This window comes from Anabrus simplex, chromosome 13 (genome assembly GCF_040414725.1).
Source record: "Anabrus simplex isolate iqAnaSimp1 chromosome 13, ASM4041472v1, whole genome shotgun sequence".
Taxonomy (NCBI): domain Eukaryota; kingdom Metazoa; phylum Arthropoda; class Insecta; order Orthoptera; family Tettigoniidae; genus Anabrus; species Anabrus simplex.
In genome coordinates this window covers 13,215,794-13,236,296 of record NC_090277.1, presented here as the reverse complement: position 1 = coordinate 13,236,296, position 20,503 = coordinate 13,215,794, and the positions used below count along the sequence as shown (strand labels likewise).

General features: G+C 39.0%; 1 protein-coding gene across 1 annotated transcript in view; it reads left to right on the top strand.

Moving 5' to 3' along the window:
- Nucleotides 1–9,178, top strand: part of LOC136885045 (protein Nazo) — a 30,692-nt gene extending 21,514 nt beyond the window's left edge. The window contains exon 2 of the mRNA XM_067157437.2: nucleotides 216–9,178. Within this exon, the coding sequence (XP_067013538.2) occupies nucleotides 216–556 (341 nt within the window). The 3' untranslated portion in view covers nucleotides 557–9,178. The remainder of the gene's footprint in view (nucleotides 1–215) is intronic.
- The last annotated feature ends 11,325 nt before the right edge of the window (nucleotides 9,179–20,503 follow it).

Here is a 20,503-nt window from a genome sequence, read left to right as displayed (position 1 = left end):
CTTGGTGTTGCATTGTCACTGTCAGTCAGTGTAAGATAAAGATGGATACAATTGACAAAAGATAAGGAGAAAAGGATCCCCATGGGATAACATAAGTATTGGAAAGGAAAACAAAGCAAGTGTCTATTACTTATAATTTTAAAAGTTTCTGATGTCAAGAAATGTCAATTCTGATCTTGCAGCTATTATTTTAAATTTGGCAACTTTGTTTGCAGGTTGCATGTTGGTGGGAGCCAGCGCTGTGTTTGGCGGACTTCTTTTGGGTCCTCGAGGAATCGCCCTCGGAGGAGCTTTCGGTGCAGCTGCTGTTAACACCTTCTGTCAGGAAATAGTTGTCTCCCTGGCAGATGTTATGCGCCGGATGACCTCCAACTTGAAGGAACAGTTGGCTGAATTAATCAAGAGGGTCATCGTTCGGCATATCTCGAACTTTGCTGAGTATTGTATTGATACTCTTCTGACGAAGATACTGGGAAATAATAAGCTTCTGTCAGAAATTAAGGCAGTCATTCGCTCATTTCTTCTGCAGAAGATGAACCTCATGATGCTTCAGTAGAGATGGTTACTTGTTATAATGTTCCAAGAATCACTTAAGTTACTGTCTGTTACTTTTGACAGTTTAATCTGCTCATTTGTTGTCAGTCAATGGAATCCCAAGTGAAGGTCATCTTCATCACGCTTTTCCAGCTCCAGCCGGGTCAGTATGTTAATGGGATCTTTCCATCTTCCTGTACCCTCACACCATTGCTGCTCCTCAACTGTGTTTCATTCCAACTTCCTTCTTGTTCAAGTCTGAGTCTACCTCATGTTCTGTTAACCTTCGTCATCCTCTTCGGTATCCTTCCCTCTTCCATCCCCACAATACGGCCGTGTTCCATTCCAAGTTCCTTATTGATATCCTCATATTTTACCCTGTCCTTTCTTGGCTTTCCTATCATATTCTCAAAATTTACATCCCCCTGGCCTGGATTTTACTCTCCTCTGTGTCCAGGTCTCTGTTCTTTACTTTTCCACTTCAAGTTCCTCTCACACTACTAAACCTTGCATTAGTTCACTCCCCAAGTACGAAGCTTTCCATGCCTTGTTCTTCTAGTGAGCACCTCTCCATTTGCTCCCCTCACCACAAACAGCATAGCCTTCAGCTCCCTCTTCCCACATTTCTCCTTTGTAGTGCGTAAAAGCAAGATTTAAAAAAAGTCTAATTAACATATACCATTGATGTGTTGAGTACACATAACATGTGTCGTAGCAAATGTTGTACAAACTCGTATAACAAAAACGTAAGGCTTAAGTAAAATGAAACTGATTTAAGCTGAACATATAATGCTTTTCCTTTGTTTATTGATGATTAGGGTTGCCACTTCTTAACATAAGAAATAAGGGACATTTACGTAAAACTACAGTATTTTTCACAAAAATAAGGGGCAGTTCATAACTACTAGATCAAACATTAGGTACCGATTTCAATTAGATTATAATTAGCTTCATTAACAGAATAAGATAATTCCACCCTTTAACAATACATACAGTACAATGCATCTGACATCTCAACACTGATGTGGTCGATGAGCTTTGATAACATCACAATTTACGTAGATTTAGTCCCAGACAGCATGAACAATCACGTTGGAAATTGGAATGGAAGACCTACGGAAGTACGTGGCAGAATACGAGGTAAATAACCCAGCATGCTCAGCTTTATCAGCAGATGGGAAGACATCACAAGATTTCCTTCTGCTGACACTCCAAAGCGAAAAAAAAGTCATGGAGCTACTTTGAACTTCAATGGCGCTTAAATCAAATATGGATTTTAAAATATTTAGGGAAAAAAAAGACAAACGCTCGTTTTTATGGGACAACAGTTCATAATGTGGCATGCAAAATTTTCACCTCTATTACAGGATGTCCCATACAATACGGGACAGTGGCAACCCTAGTGTTGATCCTACGTGTACACCCTCAGTATTAACCCCTCAGTGAAGTGGATTTAAATGCCCAGGCATCTCTGTACTGCGGGAGGAGTTCTGAGCACGATATTTAAATTTCTCAGATTTGTGCAAGACTTTGTTCAAAGCTGGATAACTTTGGTACTGTTTTATGGATTTCAATAATATTATCACTTGCATGTATAAAAAAAAAATATTCTCTTAGAAAATATATATGATGCTATCTTGCCTTAATAGTTGAGTTTGATCTAGAATGTCTTGAAACATCCCTCGTTGCCTCTGAAATCACTTGGAAATTCCTGCATATTCAGTCGGAATTGACTCGTGTCTACTTTACTTGTGCTCTTGTGATGACTATCATTACATGAGGAAGGAAGCAAGATGTGAACATATGTTTATTGTAAAGAATTTGAGTGAAGGAATCTTTTAACAACTTGTGTTGAAACTTGTCAATAACAGGTATATTGTACACTGATTTGTCTTTGAAAAATCCTTTATTGGAAGAATCATCCATATCTAAACACTGTCAATGTGCTTTATCAGTCTTGCTAATAAAAAAATCCTTATACATTTCCTTACCACTTTTATAGTTGTACATTGAATAAAGCTTGAATAAGTGGTGCATATTTTTCTTACTAATAAACATGGTACAGTGGAACCTCGATTCTCCATTTTTGGTGGGACCACAGAAAAGAAACTTACAACACGAGAAAATGAAAATTCCGGGAACGAATGAACCATCAACAATTTGGCTAAACATCACAAAAATGAAATACGTGTACTTATAATCTTACAAACACCTCTAAACCAAACCAAACTATAGCCCCAATGGGCCTTCCGCCTACCAAGCGACCACACTCGGTCCGAAGGCCTGCAAATTACGAGGTAACGCATGGTCAGTGTGATGAATCCTCTCGGGCGTTATTCCTCTCTCTCTAGATCGGGGTCGCCATCTCACCAATAAATAGCTCCTCAATTAAAGGTAATCGTAGAATGAATGAATCTGGAACCAGCCCTCATATCCTGGTAAAAATGCCTGACCTGGCCAGTAATCGAACCTGGGCCCTCCGGGTGAGAGGCAGGTAAGTTAGCCCGCGGGGCCAGCTTCAAACATTCTTTACCGGTACGCGACTTAAAAATCTCGAAACTTTACATTCAGTTTTACCGGGGAAAGTTCGTCAGTTTCCTCTGAAAACTTCTTTCAGTTCAGCAACTTTGATCAGCCATACTCTTCGAAAAATCCAATACCGTACCCGTAACGCCAAGCCAAACAACAATCCACCAGAAGTAGTTTTTAGTTCTCTAATCTGATAAAATAAAAGCACATTAGATACCAAAGCACCCAACATTATGGCGAAATCCCTTTTTTTAATCTTCCATTGTAATTTGGTCACCGGTATACTGTCCGTAGTCAGTTTATGGAAATCTTGTACCGCGTAAATTATGCCTACATAGATTTTTAAAGGCTATGTTGAACTCGAGAATATGGTTTCGAATATAAGTATCAATCTTCAAGTTCTCGAATGCATTATATTCAATTCTGCCCGTCACTAATCACAATCAAATTGGATTGCGAAAAAATATCATTAACACTTCTGAAATTACGATTATTCGCAACCTTGAGCTCAGCTGGCAAGCGTGCTTGCTGTACAAGTCAGTACGAGTGCGAAATTATCCAAAGTTATAAATGTTACGTGCGCAAATAAAACGGCTGCGGTTTTTATAACATTTTAACACAAAAACTTGAAATTCCCAGTCTTATATTAGGACGACAACAGTAATAGGCAATCCCAAAACCTCCCATGGCTTTATGTATGTAAGGTACAACATCTTTTCTGGTCTCGATAACATATAATCGGCTATAATACTAAATTTGTGTTAGTTAAGAAGGAGCAGTTTCGATTCCTGTCAGAAAGCCCAGTGACTATTCACTGCCCTGAAGGAAATGCCGAAAACCTGTTCGGCGATACACTTAAAAAAAGTAAAAAAATAAACATGTAACCCTGGACATAATGTAGACGTTTTGAAAGTATGAACATTTGATGAAACTCGTTCCGCCTTCATGTAGAGCTGTCAAAATGTGCTCTGTCTCCTTCCAATTGTTGTGGACAAACTCTGCTTTAGGATTTCCGAGAATTCTCTAAGCAATACCACCCGAATGCGATGCTAAGATGGCCCCTTATGCAAGTTCACCGCCAATCACTTTTCCAGTACGGTACAGTACTTTCTCAAATTAGCACAATGACGGGACGTTAACACCAAGATGCGCAAGTATGCTGTAGCCATCCTTTCGTGAGATACAGTTTCTTGAAAAACGCATGATCGAGGATTTAGTGTTGATGGGACTGAAATTTCTGGTCGGTTGATCCGGGAAATCATTTCTCCGAGGAATGGATAATGCGGGATTTTTACAACGTGATTTAATGAGGATGCTCGCGGGACTACGTAATTTGAACGAATAATACGGGAAAACGTAGTTTCTGGGAACGTATAATTGAGGTTCTACTGTATACGCATTATATTACTATACAGCGCGTATACACTCGTTCCAAGCCGTAGAACTTTCTTCCTGCAGTTCACTGGTGTATTTCTTCACATTCACCACATTTTTGATCGCTTTTGCTGGTTATCTAAGAGGGAAATCTTTGGAGAAGCCGCGTGTTAGCACAAATAAACAAGAACGAAACAATAATAGACATTTCAACGGTACCTTATTATTTATTCTCCAAGAAAGTTAACCCTATTGTACCTAACCAACCCCCTAGCCCCCCCCCCCCCAAGTTTAGGGCCATTAGAGACTACGTCAAGTAACTCCTTTACTGCAGCTGAAAAGCACTGTATTCTTTCTCTGGCCGCCTGTCTTCTCTCTTCTGTCCAGCCGCTGTTCTGCTTTGCTCATTGTGGAAGCCCTTTACTGAAGAAAAAGTCTTAAGGACTAGTGAATTTTAATTATTCCTCATATTTTGGTTTTGTGCCTTGAAAGATTCCCCGCCCCTTGCTCTCCAAGAAACATGCTATTTTTGTCACTTTGCACCATTTTTTAAATATTTGGGGGTGTATATTTTTAAAGCCACCCATGGACGACTAACGGATAATCAAGGTCATACTGATTCTTGTAATACTCTGGATTTGTTGATGTTTTAAAGATATTCATATCAGTCTCTTACAAGCCTTTGTAGTGTTAGGTTGTCGACTAGGTCTACATGTACCAGAAAACCACACTAAGTTATACAGTGCAGACTTTAGGAGTGCTTTTCACAGCTAACCGAGTGAAAAGAGCAGTACAAGGGCTTACCTATCAGTCTAGGCAGTTTATATATGCCTTTCTCAAAACTACATATCTTTATTCTCTTCCTTCAATGAATTCCTTCAGCATACAGAGAACAGAAGTCTCTGTGGATTGAGATTTGAATACAGGTAATTTCTGATTTATGGATAAAGTTGCTATCTTGTATGAAAGGCGAAAAAACCATTTAAGTAAGCATTTTAAAGTCAAAATGATGACATCTGTCCCGATTTAGGCAGGAGACTTCTGATTTTTTTTACATTGCTTCTCGACCTCCCAGTCAGTTAATTGTTTCACTCGATTTTAAATCCGGGACGGCAGAACTTAAAATAGGTTTTTGAAACTCCTGCTGTTTCAGCAGGTTGCTTTAATGGCTGAAGGTCCTTTTCTTACTGGTTGCTGTGATTGGCTGAAAGTGCGCCTATTATTAACTGCCCTGTGGGTTAAAGTCCTGATCAAATTGGCGGCTTTAAAATTGAAAACATTCATATCTGGTGTACCTTTTTTCCCGTGGCATTGCATCGTGTTTGTTTGCAATGGTCGTGATTGCTGTGGTGTTTACGAGGTTGATCAGCATAACGTGAATAAGTTTAATTATTGCGATCATTTGTTAATGTAGTTTTTTTAAAGGAACCTAATTGTCTTTTTCGGAAACAATTTTTGGAACAGTTTTTTTTCATTTTTCATGAATGTAGGAAAGTTTCGTTGGTTGTATTTTGTACTGTTTGCTGGTGTAGTTTCTTGGCTTGCCGTGTTAGGAAAAGTGATGTTATCACGAACTCCTGATGTTTTGACTTCGAAGGTTGGCAGGTTGCACCATAATCCGAACAAAATACTGAATGGTGGTGCGTTTTATTTTTACATCGCATTGACAAAGGGACACAGGTAGGTTGTATGTTGATGATGGGATATGAAAGGGCTAGGAGTGTGAAGGAAGCGACTGTGACCTTAATTAATGTGCAGCCCCCAGCATTTGCCTGGTGTGAAAATGTGGGGTTCATACCCACTGTCTCCCAAATCCAAGCTGACAGCTACTGTATGTATCCAAACCGTCGGTCACTCACTCGGTAGTCCTGAGTGTAATAAAAATTGTTGCAAAAGGAATCGTTTAGTAAAGCAGTAATTAATTTAATAAAATATTCAGTAACTCAGAAAATAGAAGAGCAGTTACTTGAAATTTTGGGAGTATGGTTATAAAATTGATAGTGATTAGGGCTAGCGATAAGTTGAACAATTTTTAACCTCTAAAATTGCAGTCATGGTTTTGTTGAACTGTTGACTCTTTGGTACTGTACTGGTATATCTGTACCTCGCAGACGACTCCATTTTTTCTGATTTTGAGGTTCTCGTAAGAATTGTGAGAAGGAAATCTATTTACAGTTGTACAGTAGTATGTCCCAGCTTTGTACATATCCATCATAGATTGTGGAAAAAGAAGCTGTTGGGAGGTAAACATTTGAAAATATTATACAAATACCGTATTTCTCCGAATCCAAGACAACCTCCACTCTTTCCATCAAAAAAATTAAATTAGCTTAAAAAAGTGCTTTTTGAATCTTATTTTAATGAACTACGGATCTAATGTGAGAAAAAAGTAAACACAAATATCACGTAAAGTCTTGCCCATTGTGACGTATCATTCTTGTTCACCATCAGAGCTGCCTTTCGAAGTTCTGGGAATACCTCTTTGATGCGCCACTTCATGTAGCCCGCATTTGTATGACATCTTTTGTTTCGGCTATTCCCTCCTTGACGATTTTGCGCGCGTACTTCACAATTTCATTTCTGACTTCTTTAAAGCATCCTTGTTCCAGGCCACCAAATGCGTTTCTTGTAGAGTAGGTATTTTTTAAGCCATCTTTGTCTCTCATGGCTGTATAATTATTATTGTAATTTCCACATGTTTAATAACCATTAACTTAAAATTAGCATCATAATATCGACGAGAAACCATTGAAAGCTTGCCAGTAATGTCTCTACAATAAAACACTCCATAACGAAAATATTCCTGCTCCAAGATGCCACTCGACTAAACATCAGGTACAACTGGCTGCCACTCGCCAGCTTTGTATAGCCTCAATGGTTAACGATGATATAAAGATGCGCATGTTGAAGGTGAACGAGTTTCGTGCGTGAGGAGGTGGCGGGGGTGAAAAGAGAAGTGAGTTGGTTGCCGTGGTTGCTGTCGCTGGTGCTCATTACTGTTCAGTTGCAAATGCCAGATGACCCTTGATTTTTCACATGAAATTTTGAGAGAAGGAAATATCGTCTTGGATTCGTAGAAATATGATAGTATGTAGAAAATTAATGAAGTAAGTAAAAAAGTCATAACTATGCACAGGTAATAAGACTTCTTACAAATTGTACAAAATTGTGTTGATTATCCTCCTAGTCAATACTCAACATTACATCCAATTAAGAGGAAATTTTAAATATACATGTTTTGACCCACCGTAGGGTTATCGTCAGTAAAATATATATAATACACTAAAAAAATTAGACGCACAATATGAAGTGCTTGCTAAAAAGCTTTTCCTTAAAAAACAAATGTGAAGTGATGGTCATTAAAACAGTTTTTGAGCTGGAGGCTTTTTTGTTGTAATATTCCCGTTGTCTCCTGATGCATTTAATAATAATGTTATTTGTTTTACGTCCCACTAACTACTTTTTAAGGTCTTCGGAGACGCCGAGGTGCCGGAATTTAGTCCCGCAGGAGTTCTTTTACGTGCCAGTAAATCTACCAACACGGGGCTGTCGTATTTGAGCACCTTCAAATACCACCGGACTGAGCCAGGATCGAACCTGCCAAGTTGGGGTTAGAAGGCCAGCGCCTTAACCGTCTGAGCCACTCAGCCCGGCCCTGATGCATTTCAACTGATATCTGTTCACAGTTGTGTTCCATCATAGGCTGACAATGTAAGTTGTTATTAAAGCTGTACCATCTGTTTTTAGTCTGTAAAGTGGAAAATCAAAATCAAATTAAGAATAAAATAATGGCACAGTTAATCAAAGAGATACCTTTAAAAAAAAAAAATACATAACAGATGACAGAACAGCCCTACAATCAAAGGTATCCCTTCCACCCCGTCAAAATCCATGCGTACCACCCGCCGTTTATTTTCCGTGGGCTCTCCCCATCCCATTACCACAGGCTTCAGGAGTACCTCTGGCTCAATCTCAAAGACATTACTGACCTACCTGCGCCTTGCAGTACGTACCCATGGCCAGCAGGCAGCGTAGCGTAAAATCGCAAAAAATCGTATAACTTACATTTCGTGGCCCGCTTGTATTACTCGTGTTCTCTGACTACGGAGTCCAGCTCTCGACTGACGTGCTCCCGCAGTCGAAACGTACGATGTAGTGTTAGAAGGAGGTGGAGTGGGGAAATGCGGCGGGACTTGCGGAAGTATGCGGGATTATGGGGGTGGTAACTGAAAGTGAGTGTAATAGTTGTGACATCTTCTGGTCTTATTTTTTACTACAAATAATCAAAATGAAAGTTTCCCATATAATTTTTTTTTCCATTTGTATCATTTAGGTTGAGGGCTGGATTCTTGTACTGATCCATACTAATGTAAAAATTCTCTAAGTAGTGGACCTTTTTGTTCACATAGGCCGCACGCTTCACTTATGATTATGGTCTTTGTGACGGTTATAGTCTGTAACTGGTAATAAGAACACATTAAAGTGTGCTGATAGTTGTTCCCCTCTTCTGAAAAGTACGACAATTGACCTTCGAGGTTCAGATATTTTTCAACAAGTAGGAGGTCTTCACTGTGAAAAGTAACAGATAGTGATTTCCAAGATCAACTCTTTTCTAATGTGGTGAAGGTGGATATAAAATGTATAACGAATTTAATTAATAACACAATATGCCACTATTTTATACAGTGTAGTAACACTTGATGTAACCTGTGCATTTCATAAATACATCACATTATCTGAATGAAGTGTCAGCAACTTTTTATCACACCAAAAAACTCCCCACCGTTTGTTCACCAGTGCAGCAAAACAAACGACACTGAAATTATTACTCATCAGCTGTCTGCGTTTCCCTAGCAACAATATATTATGTTGTCTGATGAGATGATGTGTGCGAGGTGTATGCGCCTATCTGAAGTCTCGAGGCCTGACAAACATCAGCTCCGTCCACAGTGACTCTTGTGAACTGAGTGCTGTCGTGAGGTTTCAAAGTGGTAGTTACATGTTTACTGTATGCGGTACAGTTTGATAACGAATATTGAGAAGCTCGCTTACAACTGATGTTTGTAGCTATCTGCTACTCGTGCCGTACCTACAAGCTCGTCAGAAGCAGATAGTATTTATTTCTTGTACATAATACTCTTTTAAATTTAATTTCATGTGGCTATTTCTAGCCGGGTGCAGTCCTTGTAAGGCAGACCCTCCAATGAGGGTGGGCGGTATCTGCCATGTGTAGGCAACTGCGTGTTATTGTGGTGGAGGATAGTGTTATGTGTGGTGTATGAGTTTGAGGGATGTTGAGGACAGGACAAACACCCAGTCCCCGAGCCAAGAAAATTAACCATTTCAGGTTAAAATCTCCGACCTGGCCGGGAATCGAATCTGGGACCCCTATGACCAAAGGCCAGCACACTAATCATTTAGCCATGGAGCCGGACTGTAATAGTCTGGCATATTGTGAATTCAGTGTTGTGTTGATTTCTACAATTATGGTTATCACAACAGAGAAGGAACATCATTTCAGTTGGGCGTCAGAATAGGCCGAGTTTACTTCACGTTAAAGAAGAGTATGAAGTGCTATTTATTAAGTCTGCACCAACAGGAAAAATGTGAGCTTTCACTGGCAAGTTCTGTCATACGGAAACAGTGTTACGTCAATGAAAGCGGACAACAGGGAGCACACAAATCACGAACGACTTCTCCAACAGGTGTTACCGTAGAGGAGTCACTCTTCCTGCACTTATGGCTCCAGACATGAGGCACGTTGAAAAAAAATCAATTTTGAACACATGATGCAGCTACAAATATTCCTGAATTAGGTGAGGCGATAACTTCATTACAGCAAGCTTTTTTCATCAGTATGTTCAATGATCTTCAGAAATATTCTGAACACACAACGCAAAATTCAGTGTTGTTTGATTTGCCACACTATCACCAACTAGCTCTTATGTACCCCTCGCATCTAGCACTGGCAACAGCACAGAAGAGATGTGTCTCCAAGGCAGTGTGGACGAGATTGTAGCTCATACTTGGATCAGATACAAGACATTACAAAATGAATTATTTTATTATATGTTTTTTAGATAGAACTCTTGTCTACAGATATTTGAAAGTTTGTGTTGAATGTAACAGTTCCAAATATCTCCATTATTATTTCTCATTGATCAGTCTGTGACTCACGAGGGGAGATCTGACGTACCTCGCTGATTCGATCAAATTTTGCAGGGACGATCTATATCTATACATATACACTGACTGACAGAGCAAATGCAACACCAAGAAGGAGTGGTCAGAACTGTATGCCAATTGCAGGGTAGACTGACGTCACTGAGGTATGCTCATGATCTGAAATGCGCCGCTGTGCTGCGCACGTAGCGAGCGATAAATGGGACACGGCGTTGGCGAATGGCCCACTTCGTACCGTGATTTCTTAGCCGACAGTCATTGTAGAACGTGTTGTCGTGTGCCACAGGACACGTGTATAGCTAAGAATGCCAGGCCGCCGTCAACGGAGGCATTTCCAGCAGACAGACGACTTTACGAGGGGTATGGTGATCGGGCTGAGAAGGGCAGGTTGGTCGCTTCGTCAAATCGCAGCCGATACCCATAGGGATGTGTCCACGGTGCAGCGCCTGTGGCGAAGATGGTTGGCGCAGGGACATGTGGCACGTGCGAGGGGTCCAGGCGCAGCCCGAGTGACGTCAGCACGCGAGGATCGCCGCATCCGCCGCCAACCGGTGGCAGCCCCGCACGCCATGTCAACCACCATTCTTCAGCATGTGCAAGACACCCTGGCTGTTCCAATATCGACCAGAACAATTTCCAGTCGATTGGTTGAAGGAGGCCTGCACTCCCGGCGTCCGCTCAGAAGACTACCATTGACTCCACAGCATAGACGTGCACGCCTGGCATGGTGCCGGGCTAGAGCGACTTGGATGAGGGAATGGCGGAACGTCGTGTTCTCCGATGAGTCACGCTTCTGTTCTGTCAGTGATAGTCACCGCAGACGAGTGTGGCGTCGGCGTGGAGAAAGGTCAAATCCGGCAGTAACTGTGGAGCGCCCTACTGCTAGACAACGCGGCATCATGGTTTGGGGCGCTATTGCGTATGATTCCACGTCACCTCTAGTGCGTATTCAAGGCACGTTAAATGCCCACCGCTACGTACAGCATGTGCTGTGGCCGGTAGCACTCCCGTACCTTCAGGGGCTGCCCAATGCTCTGTTTCAGCAGGATAATGCCCGCCCACACACTGCTCGCATCTCCCAACAGGCTCTACGAGGTGTACAGATGCTTCCGTGGCCAGCGTACTCTCCGGATCTCTCACCAATCGAACACGTGTGGGATCTCATTGGACGCCGTTTGCAAACTCTGCCCCAGCCTCGTACGGACGACCAACTGTGGCAAATGGTTGACAGAGAATGGAGAACCATCCCTCAGGACACCATTTGCACTCTTATTGACTCTGTACCTCGACGTGTTTCTGCGTGCATCGCCGCTCGCGGTGGTCCTACATCCTGCTGAGTCGATGCCATACGCATTGTGTAACCTGCATATCGGTTTGAAATAAACATCAATTATTCGTCCGTGCCGTCTCTGTTTTTTTCCCAACTTTCATCCCTTTCGAACCACTCCTCCTTGGTGTTGCATTTGCTCTGTCAGTCAGTGTAAAATAAGAATTTTGTCTGTACATTGCTCAGAATTTTAAAAAGAATGGTATTTCTGTATCGGTCATGTCCAGAGTAACAAGGAAATGCACTTTTTACTTTTCCATAATTTCTGTCTGTCTGTCTGTATGTATGAACACACATCACGAGAAAACGGCTGAAGAGAATTTAATGAAAATCGGAATGTAAAGTCGGGGAATGAGCCACTACAATCTAGGCTAAAAATCATTTTATTCACGCGGAGTGAAAGGGAATAGGGAAAGGCCTAAAATTTAATTCTCAAATATTTATGTTATTAGCGGTCCTATCGATAAATACTACATAACAAAAGTTATATAGAATTAAATTTCCGATCATTTATGTTTTCCAGTTTTACCATACCGACTATGATAAGAGTGACAATTAAATTGAAATAATAAATAAGGTAGTTCAACCTATTCAATACAAATAAATACGAAATGTAGTGTTAAATTCCTATTTAATTATAAGTGGAATCGGTACCGGTTTCAATCCCCATCCGGGTCATCATCAGCCGAATAAAACGCAAAAAACAATGCATAGGTAAGAAAGAAAGAAAGTAAAAGATCAAGTTCCCACAAAAAACAGTTGAAAAGGCAATGTAAAACAACGGGGATAGGCACTGTAAAATTCAGAAGACGTAGAAGGTAAGTCACTTAAAAGAAGCAAGGCACAATCTTCTGAGCAGCAGTATAGCACACGTAAAGTTCAACATCGTCTCATAATGTTTACAAGAAGCGGAGAACAGTTAGATGAGTCAGCTTGCATACACTATTAGGTGCAAAGTCATAACACAATCCAACAAATAAGAAGATCCAAAATCGTGCAGAAGCCGAAGACGAGTAGCTCAATTGAAGTAAATTGGCAGCTCCCGAAGATCAGCGCGACGTATTCAACGTCAAGCACTGTGCTCTCAAACGCCGACGGAACTTGATGAATAGGTTAATGATCCAGTACTTGCTTCGGTCGCGGAAATGTACATATACATGTAATACAATTCAATATAATTGGAACATGTAACTAGATCTTGTAGATTTTTTAGAACAGTTGACGCATAAAACAATTGTGAAGAGAAAAATGTTAAAAAGCACAATACCGGAAACAAATGAAAGACGTATAAGTACAGTGCGCTATTTCTTGAAGGTAAAAATTCAGGTCGTAATTGAAGTAGTCAAAGTCGGCGCAAGGCACGAGTTTAAATTTGAATGTGAAGACCCAATATGCAGGTGGCACTATAGTATACTAGTAAACAGTTCAATGTGGGAAGTAGTAGTTGTTGTGTTTTTTTTTTAAAGGAGAGGTGAAAAGAAAAGATAGAGTAAGTTAATAAAGGAAGAGGATTAGTAGATAAAAGAAGATTAAAAGGATTTGAAGTTAAAAGATGATGGGAAAGGATAAGATAGGAAACTAAAGGAGGGGTAGTTCAGGGTGGGTTAGAAGGGTGTGTTATTGGAGGCAGAAAATGTGGATAGGAACGTTGTAAGGCATGGAAAATTGAATTCGGGTTTAGAAATTTAGAATTTTTGAGGAGAAGAATTAGGAAGCCAAATAAGATATTGAGTTTTTCACAAATGTTGTTTAAATTGAAATTAGGATTGAAGTATTGGTCAAGTTGAATAAAACAATTTTCAGTAGTGTTTAGGAGGGGGCCTTTGGGAGTCTTGTATGTGTTGTCCTATAGGAGAGAATCTGTTGTATTTAATGGCGTTGATATGTTCGGAGTATCTGATGTTGAAGTTGCGGCCAGTTTGTCCGATGTACGAGGAGCTGCAGTTGTTACATTTGAATCTGTATACTCCAGATTTAGAAAAAGCATTAGATTTATTTAGTGATTTAGAGTTGTGTAATATATCAAGATTTCTTTTATTGGTTCTAAAAGAAATTTTCATGATAAGAGTGGTATTTCAGAGTCGGAAGAAAACTAAATGTGAAGACCTTCAATATCAAAAGTTCATAAAATTGATCAACAATAACATTAAGTTGACCATTGTTTGTTGTGATATTCTTTGTCTTACGCTGCCACTCATCTTGGATAGATAGGGTTATAGCTGTGTACCGAGTATAACAGCCTGCCTAAATATTGGCGGGAAATAGCTGGGGAGTAAGTTATTTTCTTTAACATGCCACTCCTCTCGTTCATACATTTTCTGATACTGCTGATACGTAACACACTGTTTTATCATAGTATTCCAGCTATTCAATCCCTACTCCGATGCGCTGACTGGAATGATCAGTGTGCACACTTAACAGAATAATGGCAAAGGGTCACTTATGACCTGGTCTAGAATTACAATTTCAGACTATTCCAAATTATAGCACCACAATTCACTAAATAACTCAAAATTCAACCCTGAAAAGAGCCGTTTCTTAAGTAAAGCTTCTTCCTATTCACTTTTATTACATTTACGTTCATTTTATTCCAAATTAGCAGCGAAGAGGAAACATTTGCCTCCAAGTCAGATAGTTTTTCCCCTGCCAGTGTAGTGAATTTTCCAACTCATTGGGTACTCAGATGAGTAAAAGGGCATAGTTTTTGCCCTGGGACTCTCCACTATTTGACGCCCCCCACTGCCGAAAAAAGACAAAGTGTTCATGGATCATGGCTGTCTGCGGCTTTAGACTGTTTGATCGTCAGTGTAGTACTGTTTGTTAAAAGTGAGAAAATGTGTTGTTTTTCATTTGATCGAGTATTTCATATGATAGCATTGCTATCACAACACTCCTGCTGGCATCATTGTAATAACCTATGTTCATTTCAGTTGGGAAAACCACTAAGACAGTCTTTCTAAGGATGTAAAATGGCAGGTGGAGAGTGTCTGCCATTATACTGAAAACTAACCAACTTGATTATGACTGATGGTAGGCAAGAATTACAATGAAAATTCCCTAACCCTGTCTTCACATAAGAAAAGACGTTTGGTGACTTTCCTGTCTCGTTGCTAGGGTAATGTTAAGACCTATGCAATTTAATACAATCTTACTCACTTTACACTACCTAACCTATAATTCTGTATAGTGTAGAATTCCGTAGCGAAGCATGGGTACATCGGCTAGTTGAAAATAAAGACACAAGTTTCGACATTTTGTTTGACACTCCCTGTAGCAGGGTGAGATTACCAATTTAATTATTGCTTCACTTGGCAGTATCTTCGACGTTGGAATACAAGTATGCGATACTTGTGATACATCAAGATCCATGAGACATGGATTGTATAATTTTGATTAAATCATCTCATGAAGGGTCATATGTAATAAACATAATTTTGTTCCATATTGACAATGAACAGTAACAAACAGAGGAAGGGAGGTCCACCTATTCAATACCATTTGATTAAATACCAAACATCTTTATTAGATATAAGGCACTAGTTTCGACCCTGTAAACTGGTTGTCATCAGCCTTAATTACTGGTTTAGAAAAACATAAAATCTTGTATAACACATTCACCAATATCCCACTGAAATATATATGAAACTTACTGACAAATAGTGTTCATAGTACTTGTGTTATGGTTAAAATATGGTTATTTATATTTATGTCCTTGGTCATATGAATAACTTGTCTTCTTTGGAAAAGTAATCTTAAGGTAAAACTATATGAATACACATTCAAAATTAAAAGAGAGAAAAAAGTTAACATTAAAATCTTCTTCCAGTGATGAATTGCTGCGTCTGTTAATATGGTAATATTCTCATCATGGTGTTGATGTACCGGTATGCTGTATAACCTCCAAGTGGTGGGTATGTGTCTATAATTATGTTAAGTAGCTAGGTATAACACTTTCAACGTAGTTATGATGTTCAACTAGGGGACATTCACATGCGAGTGTTCAGCGACTGATGATCTGTCTGCTTATCCCAGCCGGTTATGTCTGTTATGCTCCTTCAATCGTGCAGTGATGCTGTGTTTTGTAGTGCCCGAGTTAACCTGTCCAAAGCTGCACGGGATTGTGTAGACACCTGCTGTGGAGAGAGGATGGCGCTTGTCTTTGGCAGATCTAAGTAGTTCCTGGATTTTCTTCATTGACCTATATAGCGTGGCTACTAGAGTCCCATGGCCATGACATACAGTACAGTGACACCAAAGTCCTGTCAACTACTGTATCCTATCACGCCTCGCTACAAAGGGAAACCTTTGAAATTCTGAAGCACACCAACAGCTTCAACCGTAAGGAGGAATCTAAACGGGTAAACAAAGCCTGGTATCCAGTCCTGAAAGCCCAGAAGGCCACGATGGCTTTAGCAGAACGGAAAAAGCAACGGGTGATCGGTTGCCTGTCTCTGCCAAGGCAGGTTGAAGTACATCGGGCTCCTTAATGCTTCAACCATTGGTCGAAGAACAGCCAATTAGCGACCCCCAACCAGCATGGCGGACCAATAGGCGAGCAGTGCGCCGTAACCTGCACTATATAATTAGGTGGAGGTGGTTATCATTCTTTTTTTCTTAGGTTTAACACACTTTTTAGATTCAGTTATGTGAAAATGTTAACTTTTTTTTCACTGAAGATGTCTCAAATGAGTTTGTTCATTACTCCATCTAATGATGGAATTATGTTAAGTATTGAATAGGAGGAAACATTACATTTTCCTTTGTAAAATGAGGTGGAATTACAACACAACTTTATTCCACTGCGAGCTTCGCTACTATCGAGGTCAATATTACAAGCTGTCCATTTCATGGCCGTATCGAATCAAGAAGTTAGTAAAATAACCACCTAATCGATACTTTATTATTGCCTCAGGCAAAATTAAATATAAAATTAGCACTTACAGGACATGTTTCGACCACTTAGTGGTCCTCTTTAGCTGTATAAAGAAAGAATTGAGAAGAAAAAACATTAGGACAATAAGCACAAATAATAAAAGTTCTTTGGAGATTCTTTTGTTAAAAAATGGAGGTCATCAGAACAGGACATCTTGCCTCTAGTTCTTGTTTTTTTGCTTGTTGTTTTCGTTAAGATTCTCTTCACCATTTTCTAATTTATCGAACGATGTGGATGTTTTCCAGGTTGTTCATTAGATTTCCTTTATTTATCATACAGATAATTTGAAGGTCTTGTCTGATATTGGTGAATTTGTGGTTGGACTCTTTCATATGGGATCCCATGGCAGAGAATCTTTTGTATTTTTCAGCATTGACGTGTTCTTGATATCTAATTAAGAAGTTTCTTCCAGATTGTCCCACGTAAGTTTTTTTTACATTGAGTACAAGTTAGCTTATAAATACCAGATTCCTGGAATTCGTCATCTTTAAGTTTATTAGCTTTATTGTGACTAAAGAACCTATGTTTCGTGTTGTTGTTGGTTGAGAAGGCTACTTTGGTGTTGTGTTTCTTGAATAAGTTGGTGATTTTGTAAATCTTCGGGTTATTAAAGGTGAATTTGACATATCCTTTTTCTTTCCTGAATGCTGTTTAAGTTTAATTTGTTGTTGGTATTTGCATTTAGTAATGATTTTATTGATGAATTTCAAACTGAAACCGTTATGTAGAGCTTGCTGACGAATGAAAGATAGTTCCTTCTTTCTGTCTGTTTCTGTTAGCGGAATTTCAAAGGCTCTGTTGACAAAACTTAATAAGCAGATTTCTTTTGTGAGATGGGATGTAAAGAATCACTTTTGATTGTGGTCGGTGTAAAAGTGGGTTTCCTGTATATTTTAAATTGGAAATGGTTGTCTTTCCGAATTGTTTGGGTCTAAATTATTCAAAGTATCTAGAATACTGTGACTGTCGTTGATTTCCTTATTAATTATGGCATAGGTATCATCAACATATCGAAGCCAGAGATCAAGTCCTTTAATGTGGCCTACTATCTGAGTATGTTCCAAATAGTCGAGGTATATGTTAGCTAAAATTCCAGAAGCCGGCGCTCCCATTGGTAGTCCATCTTGCTGATATACTGTATTCTATTATTAAAAGAAAAGAAATTGTGGTTCAAAACGAATTCTAAGTTAGTTATGAAGTTTTCTATTTCGGGTATACTGATACGTTTGTGAACTAATAGATTTGTCTTTATAATCTCAATGGTGTTTTTAATAGGAATGTTCGTGTACATGTCCTTGATGTCGAAGGAACTTGTTACGTGAGATGAAGTTAACTTGAAATCTTTAATAGCCATGCAGAACTCTTTGGAGTTTATTATCGAAGATTTGGTATAAAATACGTAGTTTTGGGTCAAGAACTTATCAATAAACTGGGATATTTTGTATGTGGGGCTTCTCCGAAAATTAATTACAGGCCTCATAGGTGCATCCTTTTTATGTAATTTAGGCATAGCTCTTGTTTTAGGAAGTCCTGGATTCATATTAATGAGTTTTTGAATTTCTTGGCCGTTAAAAAGGAAGGAGCTTTGCTTTAGTATCCCTTTCAAACTCTTTTGAATTTTTAGGGTGGGGTCTTTCTCAATTACCTTAAATTTGTTGTTAGTGAAAAAAGTTTCCGTTTTATTGATGTATTCGGTTTCATTTAATATTACCACTGTTCCACCTTTATCAGCTTTCATTATAACTACGTCACTTTGTCTAATTTTACGCTGAAGATCCTTCTCGATCTTAGTGTTTGTGGAATTGGTCAGTAATCCTCTAATTATGGAGGGAATTTTTTTCTTTGCTTCGTACCGTACGTCATTCTGAATGTCGACTGGAAGGGTTTGTATGGCCGTCTCTGTTTCTGCTAAAGTTTGTATTAATACTTGTCTGTTATCGAAACTATGCCAATTGTGATTAGGCTCTTTGCTTAATAATTGTAGTTCTTGTTCTGTAAATGTCGTGTTCGACATGTTCATGACGGGGGGGTGGGAATTTTTCACAATTAAAAGAAGATTTAGGTTGATGCTTATTTAGATTTGTTGGGGCATTGTTTTTTAGGTTTTCTAACTTCTTATTTAAAGTTGTACGTTTCTTGTTTATTAGATTTTCAACTTTATCTCTGCCGTATTTTTGTACGGAATCCCATTCTAACGGAACTAAGTTAATTGAAGCAGAAAGGTGCACTAGGATTACTGACCAATTCCACAAACACTAAGATCGAGAAGGATCTTCAGCGTAAAATTAGACAAAGTGACGTAGTTATAACGAAAGCTGATAAAGGTGGAACAGTGGTAATATTAAATGAAACCGAATACATCAATGAAACGGAAACTTTTTTCACTAACAACAAATTTAAGGTAATTGAGAAAGACCCGACCCTAAAAATTCAAAAGAGTTTGAAAGGGATACTGAAGCAAAGCTCCTTCCTTTTTAACGGCCAAGAAATTCAAAAACTCATTAATATGAATCCAGGACTTCCTAAAACAAGAGCTATGCCTAAATTACATAAAAAGGATGCACCTATGAGGCCTGTAATTAATTTTCGGAGAAGCCCCACATACAAAATATCCCAGTTTATTGATAAGTTCTTGACCCAAAACTACGTATTTTATACCAAATCTTCGATAATAAACTCCAAAGAGTTCTGCATGGCTATTAAAGATTTCAAGTTAACTTCATCTCACGTAACAAGTTCCTTCGACATCAAGGACATGTACACGAACATTCCTATTAAAAACACCATTGAGATTATAAAGACGAATCTATTAGTTCACAAACGTATCAGTATACCCAAAATAGAAAACTTCATAACTAACTTAGAATTTGTTTTGAACCACAATTTCTTTTATTTTAATAATAAAATACAGTATATCAGCAAGATGGACTACCAATGGGAGCGCCGGCTTCTGGAATTTTAGCTAACATATACCTCGACTATTTGGAACATACTCAGATAGTAGGCCACATTAAAGGACTTGATCTCTGGCTTCGATATGTTGATGATACCTATGCCATAATTAATAAGGAAATCAACGACAGTCACAGTATTCTAGATACTTTGAATAATTTAGACCCAAACAATTCGGAAAGACAACCATTTCCAATTTAAAATATACAGGAAACCCACTTTTACACCGACCACAATCAAAAGTGATTCTTTACATCCCATCTCACAAAAGAAATCTGCTTATTATAGTTTTGTCAACAGAGCCTTTGAAATTCCGCTAACAGAAACAGACAGAAAGAAGGAACTATCTTTCATTCGTCAGCAAGCTCTACATAACGGTTTCAGTTTGAAATTCATCAATAAAATCATTACTAAATGCAAATACCAACAACAAATTAAACTTAAACAGCATTCAGGAAAGAAAAAGGATATGTCAAATTCACCTTTAATAACCCGAAGATTTACAAAATCACCAACTTATTCAAGAAACACAACACCAAAGGAGCCTTCTGAACCAACAACAACACGAAACATAGGTTCTTTAGTCACAATAAAGCTAATAAACTTAAAGATGACGAATTCCAGGAATCTGGTATTTATAAGCTAACTTGTACTCAATGTAAAAAAAACTT